General features: G+C 42.3%; 1 protein-coding gene and 1 long non-coding RNA gene across 4 annotated transcripts in view; one reads left to right on the forward strand and one right to left on the reverse strand.

The window, feature by feature from the left end:
- The first annotated feature begins 235 nt into the window (after positions 1-235).
- On the forward strand, positions 236-3,188 carry LOC119268114. Its single transcript, XR_005132921.1, has 2 exons — positions 236-357; positions 2,851-3,188. It is a non-coding gene; the product is annotated as an uncharacterized LOC119268114 (long non-coding RNA).
- A 251-nt stretch (positions 3,189-3,439) lies between these two features.
- The window catches only part of LOC119268113 (nodal modulator 1-like), a 31,723-nt gene continuing 22,659 nt past the window's right edge, over positions 3,440-12,503 (reverse strand). Inside the window, exons 23-28 of one of the 3 annotated variants that reach the window (XM_037549623.1) lie at positions 5,468-5,559; positions 4,749-4,977; positions 4,310-4,663; positions 3,949-4,022; positions 3,840-3,857; positions 3,440-3,542 (exon numbers count right to left, since the gene is read on the reverse strand). In XM_037549623.1, the coding sequence (XP_037405520.1) occupies positions 3,455-3,542; positions 3,840-3,857; positions 3,949-4,022; positions 4,310-4,663; positions 4,749-4,977; positions 5,468-5,559 (855 nt within the window). In that variant the 3' untranslated portion in view covers positions 3,440-3,454. Of the gene's footprint in view, positions 3,543-3,600; positions 3,858-3,948; positions 4,023-4,309; positions 4,664-4,748; positions 4,978-5,467; positions 5,560-12,503 lie in introns of those variants that run through there. The other 2 variants (XM_037549624.1, XM_037549625.1) reach the window with 2 other exon arrangements.

A 12,503-nucleotide genomic window follows, 5' to 3' on the forward strand; every position in this document is an offset into this window, starting at 1 on the left:
TAAGAATGTTTAGATCACTATATTAACTGTTAGCTTCCTCATCTGCAAAATACCCATTAGGCCTCGTTTGTTTCACGTGGATCGGAGGGGTTTTCAGAGGATAAACCCCGCGAGGCCCATAATCCCCGCAAATACCCGGCCCATTGGCCCATTTGGTAGGCGCGGTTTGGACAGCCCAATCCCTCAAAAAAAACCTATTCCCACGCGCTTCAGAATCATCGAGGCCCCCCTCGAGGATTTGGCTGCTCAACTCGAGACGCCGCTGCCGACGCTGCGCCGCCTCCTCCCCAAGACGCCGCGCCACCCGACACCTCGACGCTGATAATCTCCTCCGGCATACTGGACTTCTCGTCGGTGGTTAGTCATCGCAGCCCCTCCCCTCCCCCCTCCTCTCCATGGCTGCCACCTCCCGCACGCCCTCCGTCCGCCTCGTCCTCACCAGCGAGCACGCCAAGAACGGCGTCTCCTACCCCAACTCCACATGGACCCTAACCCTACCAGCTAGCTTGCCAAGAACGTTCGCCTCTTCCCTAGCCGTCCAGATTGCCATAAATTTGAGTGCTGAGGATAAATTGGCAGATTGTAAACCACCTAGACGTCGAAACTTAGCAGTTTGTTTGTTTTCAAGGACGAAGTAAAGTTGCATGAACCATTCATAGTCATTCTAGTTGGTTGATTAGATATTACACCATCAGATATGTTCTTCAGTTAATTGTAGTGCTAGGCCGCGTGGCTGAGACAATTATGCTTTTGTTTATTGTCTTTCTTAACACCTCGAGTGATGCCTCTCTTTTATCTTCTAAAACATTATTTTTGTTGTTTCAGCTGAAAGTTCTGGTACAACTGTGACATTTGTGATAATAGACGAGTGGGTTGTAACAGTAGCATCAGTTAGTGATTCGCGCTGCATACTAGAGGCAGTGTGGTGTAGATTGTTAATTAGTGATGGTGATGGTGATGGTGATGGTATGATGTTAGGCTGCTAGCTCCTCTTCTGTTTTTGCATGCACTGTTTCAGTTCATAGAGGCCGTCTGTGCTCCTATGATGGTAGGCTGCTAGCTTCAAGGGAGTAGTGACAATTGGCGAAGTATTTTCCCAACATACTTATATAAATAGGAATCTGAGAGGGGCAATGATCGTCAGCATATTTATGTTATCATTTAAGAAATGGCCTAACAGAAGCAGAGGAAAAACAGAGCAACAAATGCTCTCCTTTTTTCCACTGAAGACTGCCAGCTGCTCTCTTCTAGGGTCCAGTTACTAAAACCTGAAGCTGGTTGGGTAGACACTAGTCACTACATGAAGTGATTATGGCTCCAACAATGCAGTCCACGACCACTTCAACTGTCTATACGACAACAAGTTTACTCTAGCAGTTTTGGCTCTGTATAAACATGTAGGTCCTCAATACTGAGAAAAAGGTTAAATGTAATCATACATGAGATTATAGGCCTCTATTTAATTTGAGCATATTTGGATTGGAGACGATGATTTACAATGATTTACATGAGATTATAGAGACATACAATGATTTACTAGTTTGTATCAGTTTTTTCATTTATTTTTCTCCTATATTTTATATTAGCCTAATGGCTGATGCTTTCCGTTCGAGGCACAACTTGACTCAAAACTGAATAATGCAGTAGTATATTATCTTTGTATGTCCTATTATCTCCTCCAAATACTATGGCTGGAAAAGACTAAAGCCTCTTCTGATTTGCACCAACCAAGGGTTACGTGTGTTCTTTAACAGGCTGGTACTATGCTTTATGCCCAATGAAGCTATGTTGTTAATTTGTTATATCATGATTTTAGCTCAGCAGATTGTTAGAATGTTTACCCTCAGTTGAGCGTGTTATCCAATTTGCCTAGAATGTTTACAGGGTATGCTTTATGCTGATATGTTCTTATTAGCATCTTCTTTTGGTATTCCCAACTCCTCACATCCTGCTTGAATTGGCTGATGGGATCAGTCTCATAGAGTGTATTTGTCAATATTGTTCCAGAAAAAACAATCCTATTCTTCTTGGTCATTGCTGTAGGACATCTTCGTCTTGGTCATTGCTTCCACTTCTTACATCTGCACATATAATTCATAGATGTAGGACAGTTGTGGTCTATTTGTTGTTATCGCTGCAACATCATTTGTTTTCTGATGATGATATGCATGCTCGGTGCTTGTCTCTAGTTAGATAGGTATAAAGGATGACAAACTTGTCTGTTTGCGGCTAATCACCTGCAAACTTCAACAGCAAGAATGCCCTTCATCTGCAAGTATCATTCAGCATTGCTTACATCTGCACATATGAATCCTAACTCTAGAACGGTTGTGATCTATTTGTTGTTATTGCTACATCATCATTTATTTTCTCGTGATGGCTTGTTTGCGTGTTCGGTGCTTGTCTCTAGTTAGATAGGAGTAAAAGGATCACAACCTCGTCTGTTTCCAGGCTTAATCATACGTGAACTTTTATTATAGCAAAAGAATGAATGGCGTTTACCTGGGAGCATTGTTGACAATTGCGTATATATCTGCACAGATGAATCCTAGCTCTACAACAGTTGTGGTCTATTTGTTGTATATAGCTGCTCATTTCAGTCATCAGTTAACTTCCTGCACACTAAACAGTAAATATTATAGTAGAATTTATCACATACAGAATTCTTTTACACAAGAATAGACATTGAATTATATGTGTTTGGGCCAGGATACATACAATAAGAAATCCCATGTATTTTGCTGGGGCTTAATGTGAGTTGTGCAGTTTCCAATTTGTAGATGTGTCTGCTGATGATGTTGCCATTCTTGGCTTTTTTTATGTGGTCTCAAGATCAATGTTTTCTTGCAGGGTTATTATGAGTATTTGCTGCTTTCCAGGCTGGAGTTAGATGCTTTCCGAGGGCACCAAGGCCGTCACACCTCCGCCTAATTCGGCTGTCCCTGTGTCTTCTTTGGTGGATGAGATCAATGGCACTCTGTAGTTAGCTGTTTGTCCTCTGTCCTCTTGTAACTTGTGTGGGATCACACTGATTCATGATCTAGAGAAATAACAACAGCGCTTATTTCAGTTCTTGCCATGATCAAGTTTGTGCTACATCGTTTAGGTTGGATCTGTTGTGCAAGCTTGTGTTTCTCTGTAAATCACTGCATATGATGGCTATAAACTTGCTGAGATGTTTCTGATAAGTACCCTGTTTAAGTTAACTGACGAAAGTGTCGATATCTACAGATAAAAACTCAGTTTCAGCTCCCGACCTTCTGTTTGCTTGCTCAATGGCCTCCTAGGCTGATGATGCATCGCTTGTTGTTGTGACAGATGTGGCTCTGCTTATCTCTACTAGTAAGATTACATTTTTAGTTGTTTTGCACATCTTATATTAGTAAAGGAAACAGCTACTTTCTAATCCTGACGTAAGTTCAAATTTTTCCACACGCAATCAGGATCATATGTTTCAGGCTCTCTTTCTCAATATTGTCTTTCGTGGTTCCTTCCTGCTCCATGTGTTTCCTGAACTTAGGGAAGTCATTCCTACAGCGCTAAAACATGTCTAGATACGGGCGGAGGGAGTATAATACTACCATCGCACGACACTCTCAATGACCAACAATGAGACGAAATTTGTATTAGTCAACAATGATACAAACTATTAACTGTTAGCTTCCGCATCTGCAAAATTACCCATTGGGAAGAAAGGAAACAGCTACTTTCTAATCCTGACGTGTAAGTTCAAATTCTCCACACCTAGTCAGGATCATATGTTTCAGGCTCTCTTTCTCAATATTGTCTTCCGTGGTTCCTTTCTGCTCGGTGTGTTTCCTGAACTTAGGGAAGTCCTCTGGTACAAGTCCTTCAACCTATAGCATCATGATATCATATAAAAGCAGTTCCTACAACCATGATTACTTAAGTTTACACAAAGAGGCTGGTCATGATATAGCAACCAACCTTGGCATACTGATCACGACTGCAACAACAGAAACTCCAACAATAAGAGGAAAAACTGGGGCTGGGGTCAGTTCCTGCAAGAGATAGCAATTAGATGATACATAAACACAAAATTTAGGAACACGTTAAAGATTTTCCAACAACAAAACATATAAATGCATGGAATACAAAGATATCTTGGTTCTGGTTAAATAAAACCTTGAAATTTTCTACTGTACCATTCATTTGCAGACAGGCAAAGGAATGGTTTCAAAAAGCTAATTTCTTCAGTTCTTACCTCAAATTTCCCAGTTTGAGAAGACAAACAAATAAAGTATGTCATTGTGATGCAATGCTGACGCAAGTGCATGAAAAAGGTTACCTGTTTGTGATGCCGCTCTTCCGTTTTATATTTAAGAGGACCAACATGAATCTGAGGTTGCTTTTCTAGGTCAACTTCAACCAACTCAGATTCAAATATATGGGTATGTGATGGAAGGCCAGACCGAAGCTGAACAAAATGCTTTCCTTTGGGTAAATTTCTTACTTCGACGTGGTAGGAAAGAGGAACAGGAACTACAGATTCTATTCTAGAAGGGTCAACAGCTGATCTAATTTCAACAGATAAATGTGGCTGCAACATATCAATGTCATTTCCTTCCACGTGACAGCTCAAAATTGTTGCTTCTGGGCGTTCAAAAACCACAAAACCAATACCAGAGATGTCCTCATCGACCTGATTAAAAAAGAGCAGTGCCTCTGTCATTAGTGACAAGATTGCAGTACGCAAATGCGCGCAAAGGACATCAAGAGTGACTTACATCAACTGATACAGATTCTGGTGAAGCACGCTCAAGTGCTGCCAACCTGAGATTATCTTTTGCAACTACTCTTATTGAGTAAGATGAGCCAGGGATAAGTCCTCTCAAGCGGAACCTACCAAAGGAATCTGTAGTAGCTTCCTCATAATAACCTCTTGATTCAGATCTAGCTTCAACAAAAACACCTTCCTTTGGTTGGCCAGTTAACAGTGTAACAGAACCCATGGCACTACATTGAAAAGCAGGTTTAGGTAGTAGCATAAAATTGGTTTAGTGAAACAGCGTGTGCCAGAACTGCTATATTGATTAATTTAGAACTTCATGAGCACATTCGCGTCATGTGGGAATCATGCAGGAAACATCATTTCGAAAACATTACTGGTAGGTTCACTGCTGCACTTCAGCACTCATACAGAGTATAAAAGTTACATTTCCCAGAATAACACTAGTAATATTAAATGTATTACTCCTATTGTGTGCATACAGCTAAATATGAAGGCATAACCATGATTATTTGAGTGGCCTCTTTAGAACTGGAAAATTTCTCAATGGTATGTATGTTATCATCTCGTGAGCATTACATAGCCTAATTGATACTCAAATATATGTGCATGAATTATCTGCAGACTGAGGTGGTTTCTTTCAATAGATGGCAAAAGATGGGAACAAATTAGAACATGCATGCAAATCAAATTGCATATGTTAAAAATCAAACAAACCTGAAGGCAACACGGGTTGCACGGAACTCAACCGCTCTAGACTCCCCAGAATTGAGATCAATAGCAACTGTTGATGGAGTAAATTTATATTCCTACAAGAAAACCACCAAACCATCAAGGGCTCTCCAACCAATAAACTTGTATATGATGCCCAATTACAGTTATGTTGTGCAGTGTATATGGCATATCTGGTAGTGCGCCACCATAACTCTATCATTATATGCCCACCCGGCTTTAAAAAAAACTCAGAAAGTAGTGGAAAATCAAGGGGATGCAGCTCAGGCTTTCAAGGACGGGGTTATTAAGGAGGGCCCTTGGGAGGAAGGAGGTGATGCAAACAATATGTGGATGACGACGGCAACTTCCGTTCTAAAGGTGGCTTCAGAAGAGTTTGGGGTGACGGGAAGTAAAGTGAAACTAAAGATGCCCGGTGGTGGAACGATGTTGTCCAGAAGGCTATTAAGGAGAAGAAAGACAGTTTTAAACGCCTACACCTGGATAGGGGTGCAGACAACATAGAGAAGTACCAAGGCGGCAAACACCACAAAACGAGTTGTGATTGAAGTGAAGCAGCACAAAGGCTGTGGAGGAGCAACTCCACCTTGCTGCTACAATGTGTACAACGCAAGTGTTGAAGGAACAACTTCAACGTGCTGCGCTAGATATCGCTCTAGAGGCGAATGTAGGCCGATATGGCAGCAAGAGTTCAATCCAGAACTCTTAGAGCACAAGATCTACTCCAAGATCTTAGATAAGAACAACAAGTTCTATTATAGGTAGTGGGTACATTGTCTGGTTACAAAGTAGAGGAGAGGGCCTCTATTTATAGGGCTTTGAGGAGCCTTCACATACTTCTACTTATAGCTGGAACACTCTAGAAAACATTATTTAGGATTCACCATTCTACTCACAGCTACTTATAACTAGAGAACTCTAGGAACGGCAGGTAGGGTAAAGAAAAGAAATACTACACTAGAGTGGAAGTATCTAGAAGTAGTCAAACAGATCTGGCATATGGTTTTTTTCTCATCTATTGCTCCTCATCATTCTCCCCTGATTGTTTGGAATTCGCCCTCGAGTTATCGTCGTAGAGCGCTTCTTCTGGATGGTAGAGAGTCAAGTCCGCAACATTGAAAGTGTTGGATATGCCCATGTCGCTTGGAAGATCTATCAACATATCATTTATCTTCCTCGTGATAGAGAAGGGCCCATACCTTCGCTGCCTAAGCTTCCCCTTAACACCTAAAGCAGCCTCTCTCTTCGGAGGTAGACCATCACCTTATCACCAACTTAGAAATGATTTTGGCCTCCTTTTGCAATCAGCAAGTTGTTTATATTACTGATTTTGTGCTTCCAAAGCACCACAAATCTCTTCAAATAATCCAGTGTAATTAACAACAAAAGACAATGCTGATTTTGAGTTTCCCTTGGATGGTAGCTTCACCAGGTCCACCACATGTGTTGGAACTTTAGTGTAGACAATGGAAAAAGGGCTCCTTCCTGTGGATCTATGCTTGGAGTTATTGTAAGAGAACTCTGTAGGAGATAAAGCCAAATCCCATTGTCCCTTTTTTTCTCCACAAATGCAACGGATCAGATTACCCATAAACATGTTCACCACTTCCGTTTGTCCATTGTTTGTGGATGAGCAGTGCTAGAAAATTTCAATTCAGTGTTGAATTGCTTCCACAAAGTGAGCCAAAATGCAGCAAAAAACTTCCCCTCACGGTCTGAAACGATGGACTTTGGTACTCCATAATGTCTGGCCACTTCTCGAATGAACAGATTTGCCACATGATGGGCATCCGTTGTCTTGCGGCATGGGATGAAATGAGCCATCTTAGAGAATGTGTCCACGACCACAAACACAGCATCACTTCCTCGCCTTGTTCTTGGCAAGCCCAAGACGAAGTCCATAGAGATGTCCTCCCATGGAGCGACGGGAACAGGCAAAGGCATGTATAACCCTATGTTCTGGACTTGGCCTTTGCAGGTTTGCCATATGGGGCATCGCTGAACAAACTTGCCAACATCTCTCTTTAGTTGTGGCCAAAAGTAGCGACCTTCCAGGTTAGCGATAGTCTTGTCCCGTCCAACATGACCACTAAGTTGAATGGAGTTCTCTAATTAGTTTTTCACGCAAAGAACTTCTTGGGGTGCACAAACGATCATTTTTCAAGAGATAGCCATCCTGCACCAAATAGTCATCACCTAATGGTTGGCCCCTGATGTGCTTCACCCAAACATGGCCAAAGTCTTCATCATTCCGATACAACTCCTTTATTTTATTCATGCCTGGAAGTTCAGCCTCAAAAGAAGTCAAGAGGCGGCATGCACGACGACTCAAAGCATCGACCAAAGCATCGACCACTCGGTTAGTTGTCCCAGATTTATGCACGATGAGATAGTTAAACCTCTCCAGATATGTTGCCCATCTCGCTAGTATGCGGTCAACATGCTTTTGATTTCTAAAATGCTTCAAGGATTGATGGTCACTATATACAATGAACTCTTTAGGCAGCAAATAAACTTCCCAAGTTTTCAAGGCTCTGAAAACGGCAAACAATTCTTATTGATAGGTACTCCATTTCTGTCTAGCTTCGCTTAACTTCTCGCTGTAGAAAGCAATGGGCTTCCTTTCTTGAGATAGAACAGCTCCAATGCCTACTCCACTTGCATCACACTCCAACTCAAAAGTCTTGTTGGAATCAGGTAGCACCAAGACAGGAGCTTGTGAGAATTTTTGCTTGATCTCATTGAAACTAGTTTCAACCGCTTCTGTCCATTGAAACTTCCTTTCTTCAGGCACTCGGTAATTGCTGTCATGATAGTGCTGAAATTCTTCACAAATCGTCTATATAAAATTGCAAGGCCATGAAACCTTCTTACCTCAGAAATGGTCTTTGGAGTTGGCCATTCTCGGATTGCTTCAACCTTGGGAGTCATCAACACGAATACCATCACATATTATAACGAATCCTAGGAAAAGAAGTTGCGTTTGCAGGAAAACACATTTCTTCAAGTTGACATAGAGCTCATTTTCCCTTAGTACTTCTAGCATCTTCCGAATGTGATCAAAGTGTTCGTTCTCATACTTGCTATAGATCAAGATGTCATCAAAATAGACCACAACAAAGTGGGATAAGAAGGGTCGAAGGACTTGATTCATCAAGTGCATAAAGGTACTTGGTGCATTTGAGAGTCCAAATGGCATGACTAACCATTCAAACAACCCTTCTTTTGTCTTGAAGGCTGTTTTCCATTCATCCCTGGGTCTGATACATATTTGATGATATCCACCTCTTAAATCCAACTTTGTGAACACTTTTTTTGCTCCACTAAGCTAATCCAACATATCATCCAAACGGGGAATAGGGAATCTATACCTTACAGTGATCTTGTTAATGGCTCTATTGTCCGTACACATGCGCCAAGATCCATCTTTCCTTGGCGCAAGCAGGGCTAGTACAGCACATGGGCTAATACTTTCTCGAATGTGCCCCTTCTGCAGCAATTCCTTCACTTTCTACTTCAATATATCATGCTCTTTTGGGCTCATTCGATAGTGTGGAAGATTAGGAAGACTTGCTCCCGGAATTATGTCGATTCTATGTTGAATTCCTCTCATCGGTGGCTCTTCAAGTATGTTATAAAATTCTGCTAATAAGCCACATACCTTTGCTGGAATTTCAACAACCAGGTGCTCTTCTCCTTTTACTATAAGTGCAGCACACAAATCTGCCTCCTTCAAGTCTTCCATAAAAACTCATTAGAGGTGTGGGAGATAGTTAACATACTTTTTCCCTCCTCCTTAGAGATATTACGATCAGTTTTATTTGGTAGAATAATGATCTTTCTCTTGTTCCAAATGAAAGTGAGAATTTTCCCTGCCCTTGTGTGTAGTATCCACATCAAATTGCCAAAGTCTCCCAAGAAGAACATGGCTGGCGTCCGCGTCCATATCAACTACGTCACACAACAACATTTGAGCAATAATGCTTGCCCAAAGAAAATGGCAGTTGCATTGTTTGATGATCCTCGTATTCACTCCTTTCTTGATCCATCCAATAGTGTAGGAATTTGGATGATCATGGGTTTCAAGCTTTAAATGGTTCACCAACCTGGGGGATAAGATTCTCGCAGCTGCAACTATCAACCACTAATTTGCATACCTTGCCATTCACCGTGCATTTGCTCTCAAATATTTTCTTCCGTTGTGTGTCGTCAGGTTGTGGTGTGGAACATAGAAGACGTTGAATCACACATACCACCTCTTCACCTTGACAAACCTCTTGTCCCCCTACATCTTCATATTCGTATTCTTCCTCGTCGCCTTCACCGTCATGGATAGTTGTGTTAACGAATTTCCTTAGTGGGCAACCGCTGGATATGTGTCCCTCTTCACCACATTTATATCATTTTGGGCCTTCATTGGACTTACCCTTGCCTCTAGTTTGCTTCAGGATTGGTTGTTTTGCCTTGGGTGGAGCGGTCTTTTCTTCCACTCTATTAGGGTGATCCCTAGACGAGCCTTCGGTATGACAATATGGAGGATATGGAGCCTTAGTTGTCTTTCTTTTCTTCCACACGTTGACGTTGTCTTTCTTGTCAGCACAAACCTATAAGGCTAGAGCTTGCACTTGATCAATGGACCAGATTTGTTGCATCATCAATCGATCTTGAATAGCATCATTGAGACCATTGATGTACCTTGCAACTTGTTGATCTTCAGTTTCAGCAAGGTTGCACCTCATTTGTAGCCTTAGAAACTCCTCCGTGTAATCTGAAACAGTCATATTTCCTTGAGCACAATTTTAGAATTGGATAAATAGGATCTGGTCATAATCAATGGGTAAAAATCTCCCTTTCAAAAGGCTTTTCATTTTGCCGCCAAGTTCTCACACGAGGTTTTCCTCTCAGCGTGCGTTCTTCTTGAACACGATGCCACCATGCACTACGATATTCCGGAACTTCCAAGACCTCAAAGAAAGTCTCCACTTCATATAACCAATCAAGGCACCCTTCAATATCAATATTTTCATTAAAAGTTGGGATCTCAGCTTTCACCTTGTATGTATCCCTTGCATATGTAGGGTTGGATACTCTCCGATAAGCATAGAGATTAGGTTCTTCAAGGGCATCGTCATATTCTTCACCTTCAAAAGCTTCAACATAAATTGGCCTTCTTGAAGCACGTTGAACAACACGTTGTTGTGGCGGTCTTGCTCCAAGATTACCTCTCTTTCTTTGTTAAACATCTTCTTTAGATGAATCGCCTTCATTGGCAGTAGGGGGGGCACCCTTTCTTACCATCCCAACCAGGTGGTCAAATCTCCGATTAAGATCTTCACGCGGCTCTTTGATTTGTTGTTCTGCAACATCCATCCTCTTCTCCAATTGCTCCATTGCTTGCTGCAGCTTGCTCTCGAAGAGGAAAGCAAGAACGATTATGGGTCAACCTGGCTCTGATGCCACCTGAAGCAGCACAAAGGTTGTGGAGGAGCAACTCCACCTTGTTGCTACAATGTGTACAGCACAAGTGTTGAAGGAACAACATCAACGTGTTGTGCTAGATATCGCTCTAGAGGCGAATGTAGGCCGATATGGCAGTAAAAGTTCAATCCAGAACTCCTAGAGCACAAGATCTACTCCAAGATCTCAGATAAGAACAACAAGTTCTATTATAGGTAGTGGGTACATCATCTAGGTTATAAAGTAGAGGTGAGGCCCTCTATTTATAGGGCTTTGGGAAGCCTTCACATACTTCTACTTACAGCTGGCACTCTAGAAAACATTATTTAGGATTCACCATTCTACTCACAGCTACTTATAACTAGAGAACTCTAGAAACAACAGGTAAGCTAAAGAAAAGAAAAAAATACTATACTAGAATGGAAGTATCTAGAAGTAGCCAAACAGAACCGGCATGTGATTTTTTTTCTCATCTATTGTTCCTTATCATGAAGCAAGGGGTCGAGCGTATGAGGACCTCTACCAGTGTTTAAACACGAAGGAAGGCGAAGGGGACATGTATAAGATGGCCAAGATCCAAGAGAGGAAAACAAGGGATGTCAACCAAGTCAAATGAAGCAAGGACAGAGCAGATTGGCTTCTGGTGAAGGGTGAAGAGATCTAGCATAGATAGCGAGAGCACTTCAACAAGTTGTTCAATAGGGAGGATGAGAGCTCTACCATTGAGTTGGACGACTCCTTTGATGATACCTACAGACGTTTTGTGTGATGAATCCAAGAGTCTGAGGTTAGGGAGATTCTAAAAAGGATGAAAGGAGACAAGGAGATGGGCCCTGATTTTATCGCAATTGAGGTGTAGAGAAGCCTTGCAGACATGGTGATAGTATAGCTAACTAAGCTTTTGAACCTCACTTTTTTGGTCAAACAAGATGCTCGAAGAATAGAGGCGGAGTAGGTCAGTACCAATCTTCAAGAACAAGGGGGGAGGGGGTGTTCAAAGTTGTACTAATTACTGTGAAATTAAGCTTATGAGCCACACAATGAAGCTATGGGAGTCATTGAGAACCACTTAGGCTTTGTTCGGTCGTCGGGGATCCAACCCCCTAGTGGATTCAATCCGCCCAGGGTTTGGGTGATCCCCACCCCGTCACCCAATCCCCACTAATCCTTTCCTACATAATCCCTGTCTACGTATAATTGTTCGTTTATATCTCTCTCTTGGCAAACGAGCTAGAAGAATAGAAATTAAGAGGGGCGAGGAGAGGGGAAAGAAGATGGCAAGATAATTTTTGGGAGGAGCGGGCGCCAGAGATGGGGGTCGCTGCGGGCGCCGCCGTGCTTGCGTCGGGATGGAAGAAGAGGGTCGCGCCGAGGATCTACTGCTAGGGAGAGGAGGGTGAGGTAGAAGGCAGCAGCCGGTTTTCAATGGAGGATTGAGTTTGTCTCTCCGGCTCCTTCCCCGCTGCCGCCGCCACTCTTGCCCTCTTCTCCTTTTTCTTTCGAGACGAGACGGCGAGACGAGACGTGGTTTTCTTCAACGCAGAGGAAGAAATGGCTCAGAACC

Source organism: Triticum dicoccoides, chromosome 3A (genome assembly GCF_002162155.2).
Source record: "Triticum dicoccoides isolate Atlit2015 ecotype Zavitan chromosome 3A, WEW_v2.0, whole genome shotgun sequence".
NCBI lineage: Eukaryota > Viridiplantae > Streptophyta > Magnoliopsida > Poales > Poaceae > Triticum > Triticum dicoccoides.